This window comes from Paramormyrops kingsleyae, chromosome 4, assembly GCF_048594095.1.
Source record: "Paramormyrops kingsleyae isolate MSU_618 chromosome 4, PKINGS_0.4, whole genome shotgun sequence".
Classification (NCBI taxonomy): Eukaryota; Metazoa; Chordata; class Actinopteri; order Osteoglossiformes; family Mormyridae; genus Paramormyrops; species Paramormyrops kingsleyae.
In genome coordinates, this window is record NC_132800.1 from 19,179,064 (window position 1) to 19,196,315 (window position 17,252).

At 43.3% G+C, this 17,252-nt stretch overlaps 2 protein-coding genes and 1 long non-coding RNA gene across 3 annotated transcripts in view; 2 read left to right on the forward strand and 1 right to left on the reverse strand.

The window, feature by feature from the left end:
• Positions 1–62: 62 nt before the first annotated feature.
• Positions 63–4,510, reverse strand: clul1 (clusterin-like 1 (retinal)). Its single transcript, XM_072710766.1, has 7 exons — positions 4,274–4,510; positions 3,891–4,061; positions 3,319–3,739; positions 3,084–3,212; positions 1,855–2,069; positions 931–1,109; positions 63–419 (listed from the first exon to the last, which is right to left on the reverse strand). The coding sequence occupies exons 1-7, from the start codon at positions 4,508–4,510 to the stop codon at positions 404–406; spliced, it is 1,368 nt and encodes a 455-aa protein (XP_072566867.1). The 3' UTR covers positions 63–403.
• On the forward strand, positions 3,619–4,412 carry LOC111834291 (uncharacterized). Its single transcript, XR_002835978.2, has 3 exons — positions 3,619–3,750; positions 4,026–4,202; positions 4,301–4,412. It is a non-coding gene; the product is annotated as an uncharacterized lncRNA (long non-coding RNA).
• Positions 4,511–10,037: 5,527 nt separating the features above from the next.
• Positions 10,038–17,252, forward strand: part of colec12 (collectin sub-family member 12) — a 48,262-nt gene continuing 41,047 nt past the window's right edge. Inside the window, exon 1 of the mRNA XM_023793400.2 lies at positions 10,038–10,558. Within this exon, the coding sequence (XP_023649168.2) occupies positions 10,552–10,558 (7 nt within the window). The 5' untranslated portion in view covers positions 10,038–10,551. The remainder of the gene's footprint in view (positions 10,559–17,252) is intronic.

Genomic DNA, 17,252 nt, shown 5'->3' on the forward strand with positions numbered 1-17,252 from the left:
GGCTGGGGAATAATAACAGAAATATTCGTAGAAAAGTAACGTGGAGGCTAACAAATGACATCGCACTTTATTTCACATTTCCAGAAATCCACTGAGAACCAGATAATAAAACCCTACGCTCCACTGCCGGGTTTATATTGCGCTTTGTTAGCATGCACAATGTCTACGTTTTAATCATCTGCGATAACATATATTAGTAGAAATTATTGCAACTGTAATTTTCCGACGAATCCCAGTTGTTTCCTGCCTGTTCATCACTTCGAGATAATCTTGCACATAAGGTAGATTTTCACTTGCTAAAATACGTTTTAAAATTATTTTAGTGCTGCAGGGTGACGGTGAAACTAAAAGCTGACGATTTTCTTCGGTAAATGACCAGCTGCAAAGTTCTTCGTTCCTCTTCTCAGGCTAGAGAGCTGCTGCAGAGAGAGACAAAGCATATACACTGAGCATCTTCCATGATAATCTGGATTTTCAATAAAAGGTCATCAATCTTTATTTTTGTATTTTGTTTTTCTGTTGCATGTGTTCGGAAAAGCACAGTGAAATAAATAAGCCGGAGTCCCCGTGTAAGGGACAGCTGCATGGCGGGACAGTAGGGCAGACAGCAGTGCAATAAAAGACAAGGCAGTGCAACATTTGAACGACTGGACAATAAATAAGCAATAAATAGGTAAAGCAATGGTGAAACGGGTACTACACTAATTAAAAACCGATCCACTGGTTTAACTGGCCGAACACTTAATTCTAGCACATACGATTAAGGGCCTGGGGTCTCTTTCCTGTTTGCTTGAGGACTAACTAACTAGGACGAAGACCAAGCTAAACTAGACGTTCTAATACAGTGACTGTCCCAAACCGTCTCCATTGTCTGATGAACCTGTAACCAGCAGAGGGAGCTCTTGGCTGGCTCACGGATGTGTGGCTTACCTCACCATCTGCTTGTATCGGTCCAGGGCGTCCTTGACCAGGTACTGAATGAAGGCGGGCTCTTCAACCTGCAGCTCCGCTGGGACGTAGAGGGTGAGCTTAGGTGAGCTCAGGATGTTCAGCTCCACCGTGGTATCCAAGGCTGTGCCGTTGCCTATATCCTCGTTGTGTGGTACCACCTGAGAGATTAAACCAGTCATTCCAAGTCAGGGCTGGACTGACCATCTGGCACATCAGGCTTTTTCTAGGTGAGTTAGGCTGAGACACCTCTGCCCTCCCGCACTGGCGAATTTTATTGTAGGTATGTATGTGTGGTGAGCCTGTACAGGCTGATTTTTAATCTCAGTACAGCCCTGCTCTATCTCGCTGAGCACAAACATCTTCACCATTGTCATCTTAAGCATGCAAATGAACAGTATGTTTATTCCAATGATCATCTAACTGATGATAATGAATCAGAGCATTGTTACACTACACTACCCACGATCCCTATTTGGTTCAAAGATCCATGTTAACTTCAGTCCTACCAGTCAGGAAATCTGGCAGTTTTAAATGAGAAATTTCCAAAACAATGTTCCACAACCTCTCAGGGGCGCTGACAGGCCCCCGAGATTTTCGGCCTTCCCATGTCTCTCTCCTTCACCCCCCCGTGGGTCGTCGCTGTTTTTTCAGGTGTCCCGTTGTGTGTTTTTGCACGCAGTTGAAAGGAAGTTTGTTTTGCCTGCGTGCCAAATCTCCAAAGGCAAATCGTGTTTAACCTCACTTTCGGAAATACTTAATAAATTCAGAAACCGTGTTTACGTAGCTGAGAGCCACTACAAATACAGTGAATGGCAGCGGCAAGGGTTATTAAGTGCTGTAGGCTTATATACCAAACAGACACTTAAATAGCTGACTGATTGATTGAATCAGAAGGATCCGTACAGCGGCAATGGTGAAAATGTCTTGGTCGACGTTGGTTCCGTTGACTAGCTCGGCCACCCAGCCGAACCTGGCAGCCATGGCGGTGAGCCAGGTGATGGTGTCGTCCGCGTGCCGCTGCACCACCTGCAGCATCTCCTGGTACTGCTGCCGGGACTCGTTGAGCAGCCGGGATACCTCGTTCAGTTCCGTGGACAGTTCCCTCACGTTCGGGCACTCTGCGGTGGACCAGTAGATGGCAGTGTTGTGCTACTATTGCCTTCATCCACAATGCAAATTCATCGCACGTATTACTTTTAAGAAATTCAGAAGCTTTTGAGTCGTCTTTATTTTAAAAATTAAAGAACAAAGACCAATAGCTTTTCCAAAACACTAGCCACCCGCTAGTACGTCTAACCTAGCAGCTACTTTCCTTACAGCTGTGCAGTTATTAATAAGTAGTTTTATACCTGTCCATGTTAGCCACGGAAAGCCAGATATCATAGATTTTATGCAAAATCTGTGCTGTATAAATAGCCTATATTGGGGATAAAATGCCGCAAAGCTGATGTGAGTGCATGTGTTTGCAGTATCAGTTAAAAGTTTGGAAACACCCATAGAAAAGTTTATATGTACATTTTAGAATAATTCTAAAGACATCAGAACTATAAAATAACATATATGGATTATGCACTGACTAAAAAAAGCATTGAAGAACAAAAATGTTATTTATTGCTGGGGATGAGGCAGCTCTGTGGTTTGGGAACCAGAAGGTCACCAGTTCAAATCCCTGGGTCCCGCCACTGGGCCCCTGAGCAAGACCCTTAACCCCAATTGCTCCACGGACTGGCTGCCCCTACTGTCTCCTCTGTGCCAGTTTCCTGAGGCGCCTCCTGGGATGATTTGCCAGCTCTCCTGAGCGAGATCCCATAATATGCTGAGCCTTCATTGGCCGCTTTTCCTTCACTATCTGGTAAAACTCCTCCAAAACCATTTCTACTGTGTTTAGGTCAGGTGGCCAGGTCATGTGATGCACCACAAGCACTCTCCTTTGTCGGCGGCCTGGAGCGTCCAAACTTTTGGCTGGTACTATATGTATATATAATATATATCCATATATATTTATACACAATGTAGAATTTTACTGAGGTTACTGAAGAATGGAATATAATCAGTTGTTGATACGCTAATGCAGTGAATTATCTGCTGTCTATCACTGCAGACTTTATTCCACCACCATTTCATGCACATACCATGAGTCAGTGCCCCCTGGCAGGACTCACAGTGGTCCTGCAGCTGCCAGCATTCGGAACTCTGTCTGCGCAGATCCCTGCAGAGCTGTCTACTCTGGGAAGGAGCCCGGCTTGGGAGTATCCCTGTTCCTGGTAGGTATGTTGTTAGCATATTAGCATATTGTTACACATGGCTTTGAAACTATCGGGTTTGTTATTATTGGCACTGGTTTCTGTAGCAACACATCGACGGCACCTGTCTGCTGCTCTGAGACCCGCTCAGAGTCCTGTGGCGTCTGGTCAAAGACGTCGGTGATCACGGAGCTGAACTCCTCGATGACACTCCTGCCGAAGTCGAAGAGGGATTCCAGCACGTCGTCCAGCCTGATGCCCTGGAAGAACCCAGGTTCTAGGACGGACTGGTCTGGAGAGAGGAGTCTGGAAGTGGAGTTGGCAGCGAAGGTTGCCTGGAAGGCAGTATCAAGCTCCTTGCTCATGCTGGAGACCAGCATAACCGCCTTGTCGTAGAGGTCATAGACCTTGTTTTGCAGGCTTGTGAAGGAGTACTCCACCCACTGTAGGTCCCCATCTGGACTCTCTGAGCTCTGCTGACCTGGCTCATCTTGGCTGTCAAAGGACAGAAACTGGGAGGACATCCTGCGGAAGAACTCCTCCACCTGAAATCAGGGTTGGTCAAATCAAGTCGAGTCACGTGGGCTTTATTGTGATGACCAGATCAATGTGACTTTAACATCAAAGGACACATATAAACATATGTAGATTCCTCATGGATCTAGGTGTAGCTGTGGGATAATTCCTGATCTGTACCTTGAAAGAGAAGGAGGAGAATCCCCGGCGGCAGGTGGATGTGTAGAAGGTCTTGCAAGTGTCCTCCAGGCAAGGCTGGCACTTCTCCCAGGAGGTCTTCAAGGACCTCTGACACTGCTGCTCTGCCTCCCTCAGATTCTGCTCCACCTCCTTGGCAAGCTGATCCACCTCCTGGTTATGGTAGGAGAGACATTCGGGAGTGGAAAGGTAAAGGTGGGGAGCATCTCAAGCCATGATCCCATGACCTCAGCTATCAACAGGAAGTGATGTAATTCTGAGAGGGAAACAGCATTACCATGGAGGAGCCAATTGGTATGCAAAGCTTCATTAATGAGTGTGTGAGGTGTATTTTGTGTAAGATAACTACAGATTGAAGTTCCAACCTTCTTCTTATCAATGCTATGCCTCAGGGACTTCATGAGATGCCTGTGTTTATCGTCGTTGTTCTCCATGACCTCCTTCATGTTCTTCACACCGAACAGTGCCCTCTTCATCTCCTCGCCCACGTATTTCTCGCCGATCTGCGACAGCCCTGAAGCGGGATCGGTCGGTACCCATAAAGTGCGCAGTAAGGTCCCTTTCACAGTTATTCCTGAACTCCCTCTCCGGTGTTCAAACATCACACACAGGGCTCAGGACATGTCTAACATGAGTAGGTGGGGGTGGAATTCTGACACCCATTCAGGAATGAAAGAATAATATTCATGTTGGTTTTGGGTCTGGATTAATCAAAATGGACTTTTGAGGTTTGACTGAGGTGCTGATATGGGGGGGGGGGGGAATCTGGGTTGTTTTCATGGGGGGCTGCTGTAGCAGGGGGTGTGCAGACCTGAGGTGTGAGTGTGTCCGTATGTCTGGGGACGGGGTCGGTTCTTAAAAGCAGTGGTCTGTGTTGCATTAGCAAGCCAAACTCACTTCTGAGGGCGTCCCCAGGAAGCCCCGTTGCCCCCACATCAAATGGGGGGGCCAAGGAGAAGACACAAGCGGCGAAGAGCAACAGGGCCCTCATTGTGGCTGGACCTCAGACACGGAAAGATCTGAAAGGATCCACAGGAGCACATGAAGACCGTTCCACTTTCTACCGGTTGGATCCAGTCTCACGGTCTTTCTGTAGACACTGTGACTCCACTGTAGTTATCATATACCTTAAATATCTACAATTCCAACTAGAGTATATCTTGACATCAGTGTAATAATTAGGATTTTATATAAAGACAATGTTTAGCTTCTGGGATAGACGCCAGACCCCTCTGTCCCTGAATAGGACAAGCGGGAACAGAAAGGTGATGGATGGACAATACAGTCGCCAAAGGAGACAGAAAATACATAGAAATTGAAATACTAGATTTGTATTGCTACTTCTTTGTGTGTTATACGATAGCATGGCTGGACTGGCCATCGAGCATATCAGCCACTTTCCCGTCAAAATTTACCACGGGGACAGAGGCGCCGCTCGCGACGTTAAGCCACATGAAAGCACATAGTATTGGGCCCCCAGACCAATCCAATTATGTTCCAAATATTTTAGGCCCCCTTTAAATTCCCCTCCTTCATGGCACCCCTGGCCGATTTTAAATCCAAGTCCAGTCCTGTATAGTACTCATGTTGATGAATATGTTGTACAATTAGATATATTGTCAAATACAACTTAATGCCACCTTTGCAGATCTACAAACTGGTGGTCCTAAAGTAGATATTTTTTAGTTATACTAATATAGTAGTAGAATTCAATATAACTATTTATTATGTAACTATTAATATTGTGCGTGGATTAATTTTTTTTGCGAATATTAACTGTTTCAACATGCACGTTATTTTTATAGATGTTTTTCTTCTTTTTCATTGTAAATTCCGAACACTGGGTTTATTTTGTCAAAAATGGCCACGATTTAGTCTGTAAGAGCAGTTTACAGTGGGTGTAACTAATGTCCTTAAGCAGTTCAGCAGGACGTGCTGTCCCGGTAAAAACAGCCAACAGTCTCCGGTCGGCCTTCCTGCCTCTATCTGATTTCAACTCCAGTGCTAAGAGGATTTGAACTTTGTTTTAACGATCAAAGAGATCGGCATTCTGAGTGTGCACCACTAGGGGGCGCGCCATCGACCCGTGCAATTAAAAGCATAGCGGAGTTGCACCCAAAAGACAGAAACGTGTCTTGTGTGTCCAAATGAGACCGTGTTACAAGCACAGCGAACTGTGAAGGGCCACTTTCCAAAAACATTACACCGCCTTCACCAGGAGACGTTTCTGTTCCAGTTTACATTGGAAGTGAATGCAGGGAAAAATGGAAACACTGGAACTCGCCTGTGTTTTCGTCCTCAGCACGAATACACCCCACCCCCCCCACCTTCTTGCTGAACTTTTAAAGACGTTCTTGTTTACTTACACAAAAGGCAAGTCCACCCTCGTTAAATGCAAGATAAAAATAACACACGCAGATAACTAAAGTCTGCTAGTTTAGTTTAATCGTACACTTGCTAACGCTAAGAAGCTGCTCGTTTGCAACGACGGCACAAAGTTGAACAAAAAAATTACTTTAAAGGATATTTCTATGTAGGCCTATATGGAGTTAAATTTAAGAGAGGAAACGCTTGATATATTACCCAAACCACGTCTTATCTTCATCAGCAGTTTATACAGTCATAAAGCATAACCTATACTTGTAATTCTTATTCATACGGATGTATTTCCGTGGTCTAACGGGGCTGAAATACTGGACTTTTAGGCTAAAGGGATTTGGGCCCCTGAAACAGAAGTAGACTTACTTTTGTGTTCCACAGCTATGCTTAAAGTGCTGGAGACTAACGGGTATCATAAAACTAATACCGTAAGCTCTACAAGTCACTACAACTAAAAGTCATCGCTAGTCAAATAAGCCTTGTTTATTTTCCCCTCATGTGTACTAAACCCCCCTGCCCAAGAAATAAAAGAAACAGAATGTTTTCAATTGAATAATAGAGCTGAATTTGGAAATCACCCTGTCCATTCCAGACTATTCCACTGGCCAGCTCACATCCAAAAATGGGCTGAATTTCACTATGATGTAACAAACCCAAGGTACCTCAGACCCACCTGCCTAAACCCAACCCAACAGACTGATCCTCCAGAGGATCTTCCCAGCACAAAGGTGATACATTTATATTACAGTTTTTTATTCAAAGCAACATAGTTTTTTTTTGGAGAATGCATACTTAAGGGCACAACAAGTCTGGCATCTGAACTGGCAACCTTCCAACCAAGACATGGCATCCTAAAAACTGACCTGCACACCACCCACACAAAGCATGAGAACCTCTCTCAGTTCTGACCTCTTCATGGTCTCTCTATCAACTCTTTAGCACTGCTCAAAACTCCCGGATAGACAATATGTCTGTGTGATGCTTTTTTTTGGTGCCCAAACCAAACAATATCCTTCATGAGCTCTTTGCTGGTCAGTGATCCAGAACAGAAACTAAAGATGTTTTGATCTCCGTTGGTCCTCCAGTAATGAAGTAATTTAACTTTAAGTAATTTGCAGCTTCGACAGCCATGCAAATTTAGGTTTGACCATAATCGTTTTTAACCCTTTCTGTGTTCTATTTAACATATTACATGAAAGCAGAGAACACAATTTCATGAGGAATTTTGCACCAGCTTCTGACTATACATTGAAATCTGAACATAAATCTAAGATGCATTTAAAAGCAGAAAAAAAAACTGAAGAAATCAACTGACAGCAATACTACACAATTAACTTTAGGTTTAATAAAGCTATCATCTATCTATCTATCTATCTATCCAAGATGACGAATTTTCTTTCTTTTACCAGGAGATGTTCAAACGTGAGCCTTCAGTGCTGAGATTTAGTGAAGACAATGATTAACTCAGTGCGTGTTCCTATTTATACATGTGGGTACTCAGCTGAGATCCTATTAGCATTATGACAGACTCTAATCCGATGAGCAGAACTTCAGCACGGGAGTCAGAACTGGCCCAATGTTTATTACCAGCTTGAACCCAGCTTGTCTTCTGAATAATGATTACCTGCAGCTCCCAGCGGTGCTGGCAGAATCCGAAGGGAGGTGCCTGTTGATCCTCTTGGGAGTAATTTGGAATGTTTTATGACTTAAGCGGTCACCCGTGTTGCGTTAATTAAGCCATCCCCATGGCACGATCCCAAGACGGCAGTCCAAAGATTATCGTGAGTCAGACCTTGACCTCAACATTCAGTGAAAATTCCCAGGATATGAAGGGGATAAGGTAGAAATATCAGCCTCCATTTGCAATAGAATCATTGCCTTGTCAGGCCAGACTGCCAGCCCACTTGTCTGGCCTGACATTAATGAAACACCCAGTTTTTCTTGTCCAAATGGTCTCCTTTGGCTTTTGGTCGCTATCTGGGTGCTGGATGACAGTTAAGCAGTTAAATAAAGATCTGCCTTCCCCCATCATACTGTAACTGCACCTGGTAGTTGATTGAACATGTACTTACTGGAATCTGACTCAAGATACATTGTGTCCCAACAAATAAAATATGAAAGGCTTTGTGGTTAGATAACAAAGTTAATAAAATAGACAACTGGGAATCTGACCCACTGCTCTGTCTTGGCATGTTTCCATGTTTGGCAGTTCATCCCCGATATGAGGTGCGAGGTGCAGTTTTCCAGTGTCTTCCAGAAATCCTACTGACCAGCAAGCATTCCTTAACGATGTGCATAAAAAGTGACAGACCTAAAACTTAGTTAAGACAACCAGAGTAACTTTGGGATTGAACTGAGTGAGAACCTGCATTTGTTTTATATTACACCAGCCACATAAATTGCTACGCGTTGTTTTTTAACCTTTTGTCTTTTGTGTTTTTTTTCTTCTTTGGGGGGGGGGGGTTGGAAAAATCCTCTTTGAGTTTCTAATTTGTAACACTGCCCACCTTAATTCACAGCCTCTGTTGAAAGCTCTGACCCTGCAAATGGGGCCTTAACCTATAAATGAGAACCAGGGGCTGCCCAGTGCAGGTGATTACCGCAGATCCAGCTGTTTGCTGTGGCTCTAGCCCCATCTTCCTCGCTGACTCTTTAATACTGATGCTGCGGATTCAGTTACAACGGACAACAGCGTAACGGGATCTCGGTGGGTGGGATTGGACCCGGAGACTCTGAAAACAACCTCACACATGCTGCAAAACTTATACACCCACAAAGGGATAATAAACGAAAGGTGCCGAGGAATGCATGCGCTATAATCTGATTTATACAAAGAAATATACACTGGGTCTGTTTATTTCTACGATCTTCTCTTTTGCCCATTAAGGGGTCTGACCCCATATCACACTTGAAGTAGTTAAAAAAAAAAAATCGAACACATTTTTGCTATTAAGACAGATTTTAAAAATTGCATTCCTATTTGGTTTAATGTTTTGATGGGTGTATTCAAAACACAGTGCAATAACAGCCACCAATTTCTGTCCTTCCTTGCAGTTACATGCCTGAGGAAAGTTACGAAGGACCAGCACAAGTTTATTGTTATTTTACTTAGGCTCCGGCCACCTGCAGTTGTGTGAGGATGGCTGATGGGCCCTGCTGGCTGGTGGGGGCCCAGAGCATAGCATGTTCCGGAAGCTATGGCTGCGCTGCAGGGAATAATCAGGACGGCACTCTAGCACATCAGGGTGTTTTAAAATTGACTTTAGAAATCATGTTAAAGGTTAGAATATCCAATAGAGCCTTTATTTGGAAGGACCAGCATTTTTTAGACGTTGAAAACTGAAAAAAAAACACTTACAGTTTTGCATATGGGTAATGATAAATTAGAATTTTAAGTATGAAGAATAAGAATTTCACAGTGCTCTTGCATTTAATAAGAAGAGGAATCTTTTAGTTTTACTAGTTAATTCTAACAAGTAAACGTGGGGTAATGCTTAATATGAGAAATAAAATTGCCGTCTTAAAATGTCAAGGACACTTATAGGGCTACGATGTTTTTTACTTTTTTATAACAAACAAATCTATTGTGTCTCGCGTGTTTTATTTAAGATTTTTTCAGTTTCATTTTTCGTATTAATGTGAGACAGTGCGGGTCACTAATTCCCCAACAACCCGTAAATGAAGTTTTTGATGAATCCCAGATTTTTATCCCCAAAGTAGGAGGGGTCCAGACCCAGTAATCTAATCTCATCTCCGGCCTCTCTTTTCCTTGGCGTCCCGGGGTTTGCGCTCTTTGGATTCCTCACCTTTTCCCCCCTTTAAGAAGCAACGGAGAGGAGAATCGGACAGATGTAGAAAACACGTGGTTCAGCAGAAAAACCTCCAGACTCGGGACTTCCTTTCTCCTTTGACTTTTTTGTGGTTTTTTGCAGGCAAGGAGAAACATCAACACGTTTCTTTTTTTCCATTGGCTTGTTGGAGCAGGACAAACCGGGATATGGTTATCCACATTTTCGGGAATTCAGCAAGCTCATTGCTGTAGAAGTTTCTAAACTATGGGATTTCTTTAAGAGGATGCTGCTGATGAAGATCTGACAAGGCGCTACATCCCCCTCCAGAACTTGGACGACTGAAGTTCTTCTGACCTGCTTAATCTGCGCACCTTCATCATACATTTGCTCCAGAAGGGTTTTTCTGGGCAAATGGTAAACGAATCGGCATCAAATCGGGTCTTTAGCAGCTGTGAGAAACTTCACCAAACACGATGAAAGGTACGTCCCACCGAAAGACCATTAAAGAGAATATGCAAGGGAATCGACTTTAAGCAGAAGACAAAATGCATTTGCACATCACAGTTAGTTGATTTTTGTTTGTGTATTAATGTATCTGGATGCTATTACTATCCCGTGGAAGTGAAATTGCCGTGTTAAACTTTTGCACATATCGCATCTCATATCCAGTACCATTCTGGTTGTAGTAACACAAACTGAGATTTGATCATATTTCCGTAATTTTAAAAAAGCATTACTTATTTTTAATATGTGTATATGTAGGGTACAAGTACGACTTTTTTTTCCCCAATGGCGTAAATCGCTTGGACCTGAAAAAACTATTTCACGATGGTCTTACACTATAAATTCCATAGATCGTTGTTATTCCCATCCGCTGTCCCCTGTATGTATTTAGAAAAAGTGCCATGCGTTTTCTTTATTATGCGTCACCATACAGTCCGCTTGCAATGTGCTCGGAACTGATGATTATTTCTCAAAGTGATCCCACACCTGTAAATGGTTTACAGTGGACTGTCTTTAATTCATCCCTTGTAGTATATACTTATACAGCTGCTTTCCAAAGTCTCCAGTGCACCGATCATGCTGGTGCCCGCTGTCCTATACCTGCACTGCCGCTCTCCTTGATGGACACCCGGTTTGTCTTGGTAATACTGACCAATATGATGGTTGTATTGCAGGCTTGAGCCAGTTAACCCGACGATTCGCTTTCTTATGGGATAAGAAGAATGGTCAGCTTGTGAACCGTTTCACTGTGACCATTGCACTATAAGGTCACCATCCAGTCTTGCTTTTTAAGTAGCCTAATGCTTTTACGTCTCCACGTTTTTATTCTGATAATATCGATAAATGGAAACGGACAGTAAGTAGGGAAAATGCCAAAAGTTTTTTTTTTGCAGTCCTTTATCACGATTGCGCCGCGACGGCTGTTTATCATTAAATACAGCTATTTATGAGTATTTAGCCTAATATCGCCGTTCAAAGTTTTGGGAATTTTACTGCTGTAACTACGGCATATTTTTTGCTCGCGTAAGCTTTTTTTTCTCAGCCCAGCATTAAAACACGCTTAGTTATAATGATAAATGCACGCTAATTCAGTTCAGATGTAGCCACTTCTTCTTGTAGTTACTGCTTTATTTATGTATCTGCCAGACTAAAAAAGAAGTATTTACGTCTTGGTTCTCCTTTGTTATTCTATCTCGCGTGGGTAACGGCTGTTTTTCTTTCTCTCTCATTTTATTCCCTGAAACGCCTTGGCTCTCCGCTTTAGTCTACGTTTAGTTACCCCCCCTAAGCGGTTCTCGTGGTTCCCTGTGAGGTCTACGGTGATTATTTGAATTGAACTCGGGGGGGGTATATTAAGGTAGGTTAATGAAGGATCAGGTGACCGTCGTGGCTCACTTGCACCACAATCCTGCCCCCCCTTTCTACAAACACACCTCCCGTGACACATCTGCAAGCCATTATCAGTGATGCTATCCCTGTCGGTCCGCCATCTCCCCAGAGCTGTGTAATTAGGGTTTACGAACCATTCCTCACGGAGGCCTATCCAGTCTTTTCTTCTTTCAGGCCGAACAGGCACTTCTTGCAGGTTAGAATCTTAGATTAGAAGATGCGCCCCCCCCTCAACAAAGCTTTTTAAGGCCTTGTAGGGGAGGTTGAGCCCCAGGGGGATGTATTGGGGCTGCTGGTTTAAAGGAACCATTAAAAATGATGTAGGCATTGCACACGTGTTGAGGTGGAGGAAAAACAAAGAACACCTTTAACGCTGAATTAATATACTGTAAGCGTAACTGACGTCTCTGTAGCCTGAAAGCTCTCCTGTTAGGTTTGATTGGCCCCAGGCCACAGGAGATGAGTACATCTGGGAGTTGATGGTTCTGAAATGTAATAAATGTTTGTTTTGCACTGTAAAGCATCCGCTGGTTCTCTCTTGCTGTGCATTGGGGGTGGGGGGGAGGGGATTGTGTATCTATTACGTATTTTTCCAGATAAGAGATGTTTATTGGATCCCATGCATTTGATAATGGTGTATAGGAAGACAGAGTTTGCTGTTTAAATGACTACTTTTGAATATAATCCAAATAGTTACCTGCCTGTATTCAAACTGCTTATCTGAGTGGCTGCATAGGAGGTGTGTGTGTGGGGGGGGGGGGCTGGAGTTTATCACAAGCAGCATAGGGCATCATGCTGGGGTACAACAAACATACAACCTGTCTACTTATGTCTAATTATGGAACTTAATTTTGTGTGTGTGATGCTGTGCCCTCTCTATTCTAGACTGCCATCAGAATCGTTTTATTTGCACTAGGAACTGGTATGAGGGGTGCAGTCAGTAATGTAGCTTACAGATAGCTGACACACCTCGATTCAGTTGGAAGAGACACCCGCGGACACACCTACTGTATAGGCAGCTTGAAGGGACAGTCGGTGATGCCCCAGATTCTCCTTGGAAGGGAAACCAGCTTTTTTTTGAGATAAGATACTTGTTACTTAAGCTATTGTCTGTTTCTGGCTGTCCGCTTCCTGAAGTGCGGATAGAAGAGTGAAGATCTGAAGGTGCTCTTTGAAGATAGCATGGGAATGTCCATTCTCCCACGCTGTGGTGTTAATAGCCCACCCCCCATCAGAGATGGGACTCACACCCCAACCCTGGAAGTGTCAGGGCACGGTATTGCCCACTGAGCCCCAAGGTGACCCAATATTTGTGCACCAAACCAACACATGAAATTCTGAGAAATCTGGATCAGTATCAGTTGTTATATGCACAAAGCGTTATCCATAGATTTTTATGTTTTATATCTCAATTTTATTCAAATTCATGTTGCTCAAAAGTGCTACCACAGAGCCTCTCCTGCGATTTGAACTGTATCTAATCCTCTTTTAGCTAAAGGGTAATAAAGTAAAGCAATTTTTATTTTTGAAGAAGTTTAATATGATGTTTGAACCACAGCCCCGGTATAGAGACAATTTAAGTCTGTTTTTCTAAGAGGGAATGTTGTGGAGATCTGTGGCAAACTATTCACTCACAAGTTACCACTTTTCAAAATGTACACAATGACAGAATGAACTGCAAGATAAACAAACTTCTAAAATGCAGTTTATATCCTGCCCAGCGTAGTGACTTTATGTGCTCTTGATCTCAAGGTGAAATTGACCCTGATGTTTGCCGGTCATCCCCACGGAAATTTTTATTTATTTATTTATTTTAAACTTTATTTATTTAGCAGATGCTTTTACCTAAAGCAACTTGCAATTGAGAAAGCGGGATCAACGAGTCCGTGGAGTAATTGGGGTTAAGGACCTTGCTTAGGGACCCAATAGTGACATCACTGCCAACCACTGAATCTGAACCAGCAACATCCTGATCACAGGCAAGGAGTCGAACTCACAGAGCCTGGCTTGTGAAAGTTTCTCTGCCCGAAGCTTTGCTCAAGTCGCCGTTGATTTACCGATTTTATTTTTGGTTTGCAAACTAAGTGAGATCATCATTGCTGTAGTTATTTGTTTTTTTGTTGCCTCGAGTGAAAATAATGGTCTTGCAGCCATCTCGGTCTCCCCGCTATTGGTCATGCAGTTGGCGTTGGAAATCAGATTCAGATGGGGGTTCATGCTTACATAATCCCCCCTTTTTTGATTTAGCAGCAAAAATCTGCCTTTGTGTGATGGGGGGGGAATTATATCTGGCAATAATTTACTGTCTCTGGTGAGATATTTTTTCTGTATACTCTCAGGTTGTGCCAGAATGGTCGATCGAATCAGGCATTCTTAAAAGTTTTATGGTGCCAAAATGAATCACAAAGAGCAATGGTGTCACGCAACTTCAGTGCGACACTGCCAGTGTTGTGCAAATGCTCCAGCACACTTGCAGTGCCAGTCTGGAGAGGCGAGAAGGCCATCGTGGAAGCAGATGTTTCTCGACCGGGGATGCAAATGTTGGCCCGCAGTCTGCCTGCGTCTCTGCAGGGTGGATGATGCCAGAGACTGATCAGATAAGGAAGCTAAGGAATGACACTGTGACCAATAAAAACAGGGAACCGAGGACACAGGATGATGGTGTGAGGGAACCTTCTGAAGATGACAGCATTGCATTAGGTGAAGTTGTGATGGAAACACCACTTTGAAACAGGTGCCGTAACTTCAGCTCGAGGTCCTACATGCTCTGCTGAGAAGGTTTTATTCATGAATGGATTTTTCTGTAGCATGAACCTCCCTGTGCTTGCCGAGGATGTGTTTGTTACTTTAGCGGGGGGCGGGAGGGCAGTGATATCTGCCAGGAAAAACCGCCGTGAACATCCCCAGTTATAAAGCTGGGTGACAGTTAACATCCTAAATCTTTTGGGTGTCTGCAGTGCCTTTGATTCTGCAAGGTTCCAGCAAAGGACAGGCTACTTCCGCACTAGAGTCTCTCAAGGGTTTGAAATATAGATGCTGGAAAGCCAAAAATAATGAAAACAATCCCCAATAATAAAAACAAACCCCCAGATATTTCATCTTGTTTTGCTTTCCATTGTTGTGCTGGTATAATGGTCTTGGGAAAAAAAAACTCACAAAGGGTCCAGTTTTCTTTTCAGTTACTTTCCCTGCCTTTTGCGCCTTTAAGTTCCCATACCAGCGTTTCCACTTTTTTTTTCGTTCTTCTGGCTCATCTCCCGCGTGTCCCCTTCTGGTCCGGTGGAGAAGGCAGCCCCATCCACCCTGGGAAAGTAGTAGACGCGATTGATTTGTTTAGCCCGGTCGTGGCCGATGGCGATGCCTTCGCCATCTGAAGTCAATGCTCGTACTTTCCCATGAGCCCCCAGGACCACATAAAAGGGCCGCGTTCGGAGTGCCGGTGGGTCATGTGACCGCCTTTCAATGACCCCGCAGGCTTTTCCGGAAAGGGGTCCAGAGAGAGGGCTGGGGGATATTTTGAGCGTTAAGTGCGGTGAATGTGCGCTTTGTGTTTGTGTGCACATTCAGGTCCATCCGCAGAGCATTACACAACCCTGTCCTACATATATCTTTGGTTGAAGGTCTCGCTTTCGTCTAGTCTGAGGTCAGACCCCAAACTTTCCTTCAAAAGGTCACCATCATCTAGATTTTGCCATCATTTGTAGTTATATGTACCAAAACAAGCTAGAACCAATTATTCAAGCTTGTTGCAATTTTTGTCATTTGTAATTTAATCTAGTTTGATAATAGTATTATTGACTGCAATTTGATTGAAAGCTTTAATTTGATGATTTTGCTCCCTTTGGTATACAGGCATTCATGGACTTAGATCCGGGTTACGTTCTGAAAGTGAGGGTAAAAGGCAGTGTGGACGTATCTCGAGCTTTATAAGTGGAGATGTCAAATATACTGTACAATATAAGATATAATATAAGATTTGATACAGTACTTTGTGTTTTTTTTCCTAGTTACAGTAAATAGAAAAAAAGCACATGACAATAAAAGTACCTATTTTATCATTGCTGTCAATATTAGTTTAAATACTAGAACTTGTGGCCATAGGTGGAAATTAGCGGGAGAACATTTTAAAATGAATTTGAGAAAGCACTTTTTTTATACAGCGTGTAGTTAGAGTATGGAATAGTCTTCCTGTTAGTGTAGCGCAAGCTAAAACCCGGGGTTCCTTTAAATCAGAGCTAGATAAGATTTTAACAACTCTGAGTTATTAGGTAAGTTCTCCCCAAATGAGCTTGATGAGCCAAATGGCCTCCTCTCGTTTGTAAATTTCTTATGTTCATATGTACAGTGGCAAGAAAAAGTATGTGAACTATTTGGAATTTCATGGTTTCCTGCATTAATTTGCCATAAAATGTGATCTGATCTTCATCTAAGTCAAGGGTATTGACAAATATAATGTGGGTATAATAACAACACAAAAAATCTGATCTTTCATGTCTTTATTGAGAACAACCATAAACAAATCATAGTGCTAGTGGAAAAAGTAAATGAACCCTTGACCTCAAAAAAGCTAATTGGAGTCAAGTGTGAGCATACTGTACCTGGAGTCTTGTTAAGAAAATTAGTTTGGAGGTGCGGACTAGAGCTACTTTGACTGATAAAAACCACTCAAACTTTTTGAGTTTGCTCCACACAAGAAGAATACGCTTATGTGAGCCATGCCTCACCAAAAAGAGCTTTCAGAGGATCTATGATCAAGAATTGTTGATTTACATAAAACTGTAAAGGGTTACGAGGTGATTTCAAAGACTTTAGAAATTCACCAGTCTACAGTTAGGCAAACGATCTACAAATGGAGACACTTTGGGACTGTGGCTACTCTACCAAGAAGTGGGCGGCCAGTCAAGATGACCCTAAGAGCATGACGAAGACTCATCAATGAGGTAAAGAAAGAACCCCGAGTTATTGGAACTGGCTAACATCTGTGTTCATGAGTCTACAGCCTGTGAAACATTGAACCAGAAGGGTGTCTGTGGCAGGACACCACGAAGGAAGCCGCTACTTACTAACGAGAACATTGCTGCACGCCTGAAGTTTGCGAAAGAGCACATTGACACTCAATAGCAGTACTGGCAAAATGTTTTGTGGACTGTTGAAACTAAGAACTGCCAGTTCTATGAACTATTTGGAATGAACACACAGCACTACATCTGGCGTAAAACGGGCACTGCATGTCACCATGAAATCATCATCCCAACCGTAAAGTATGGTGGAGGAAGCATCA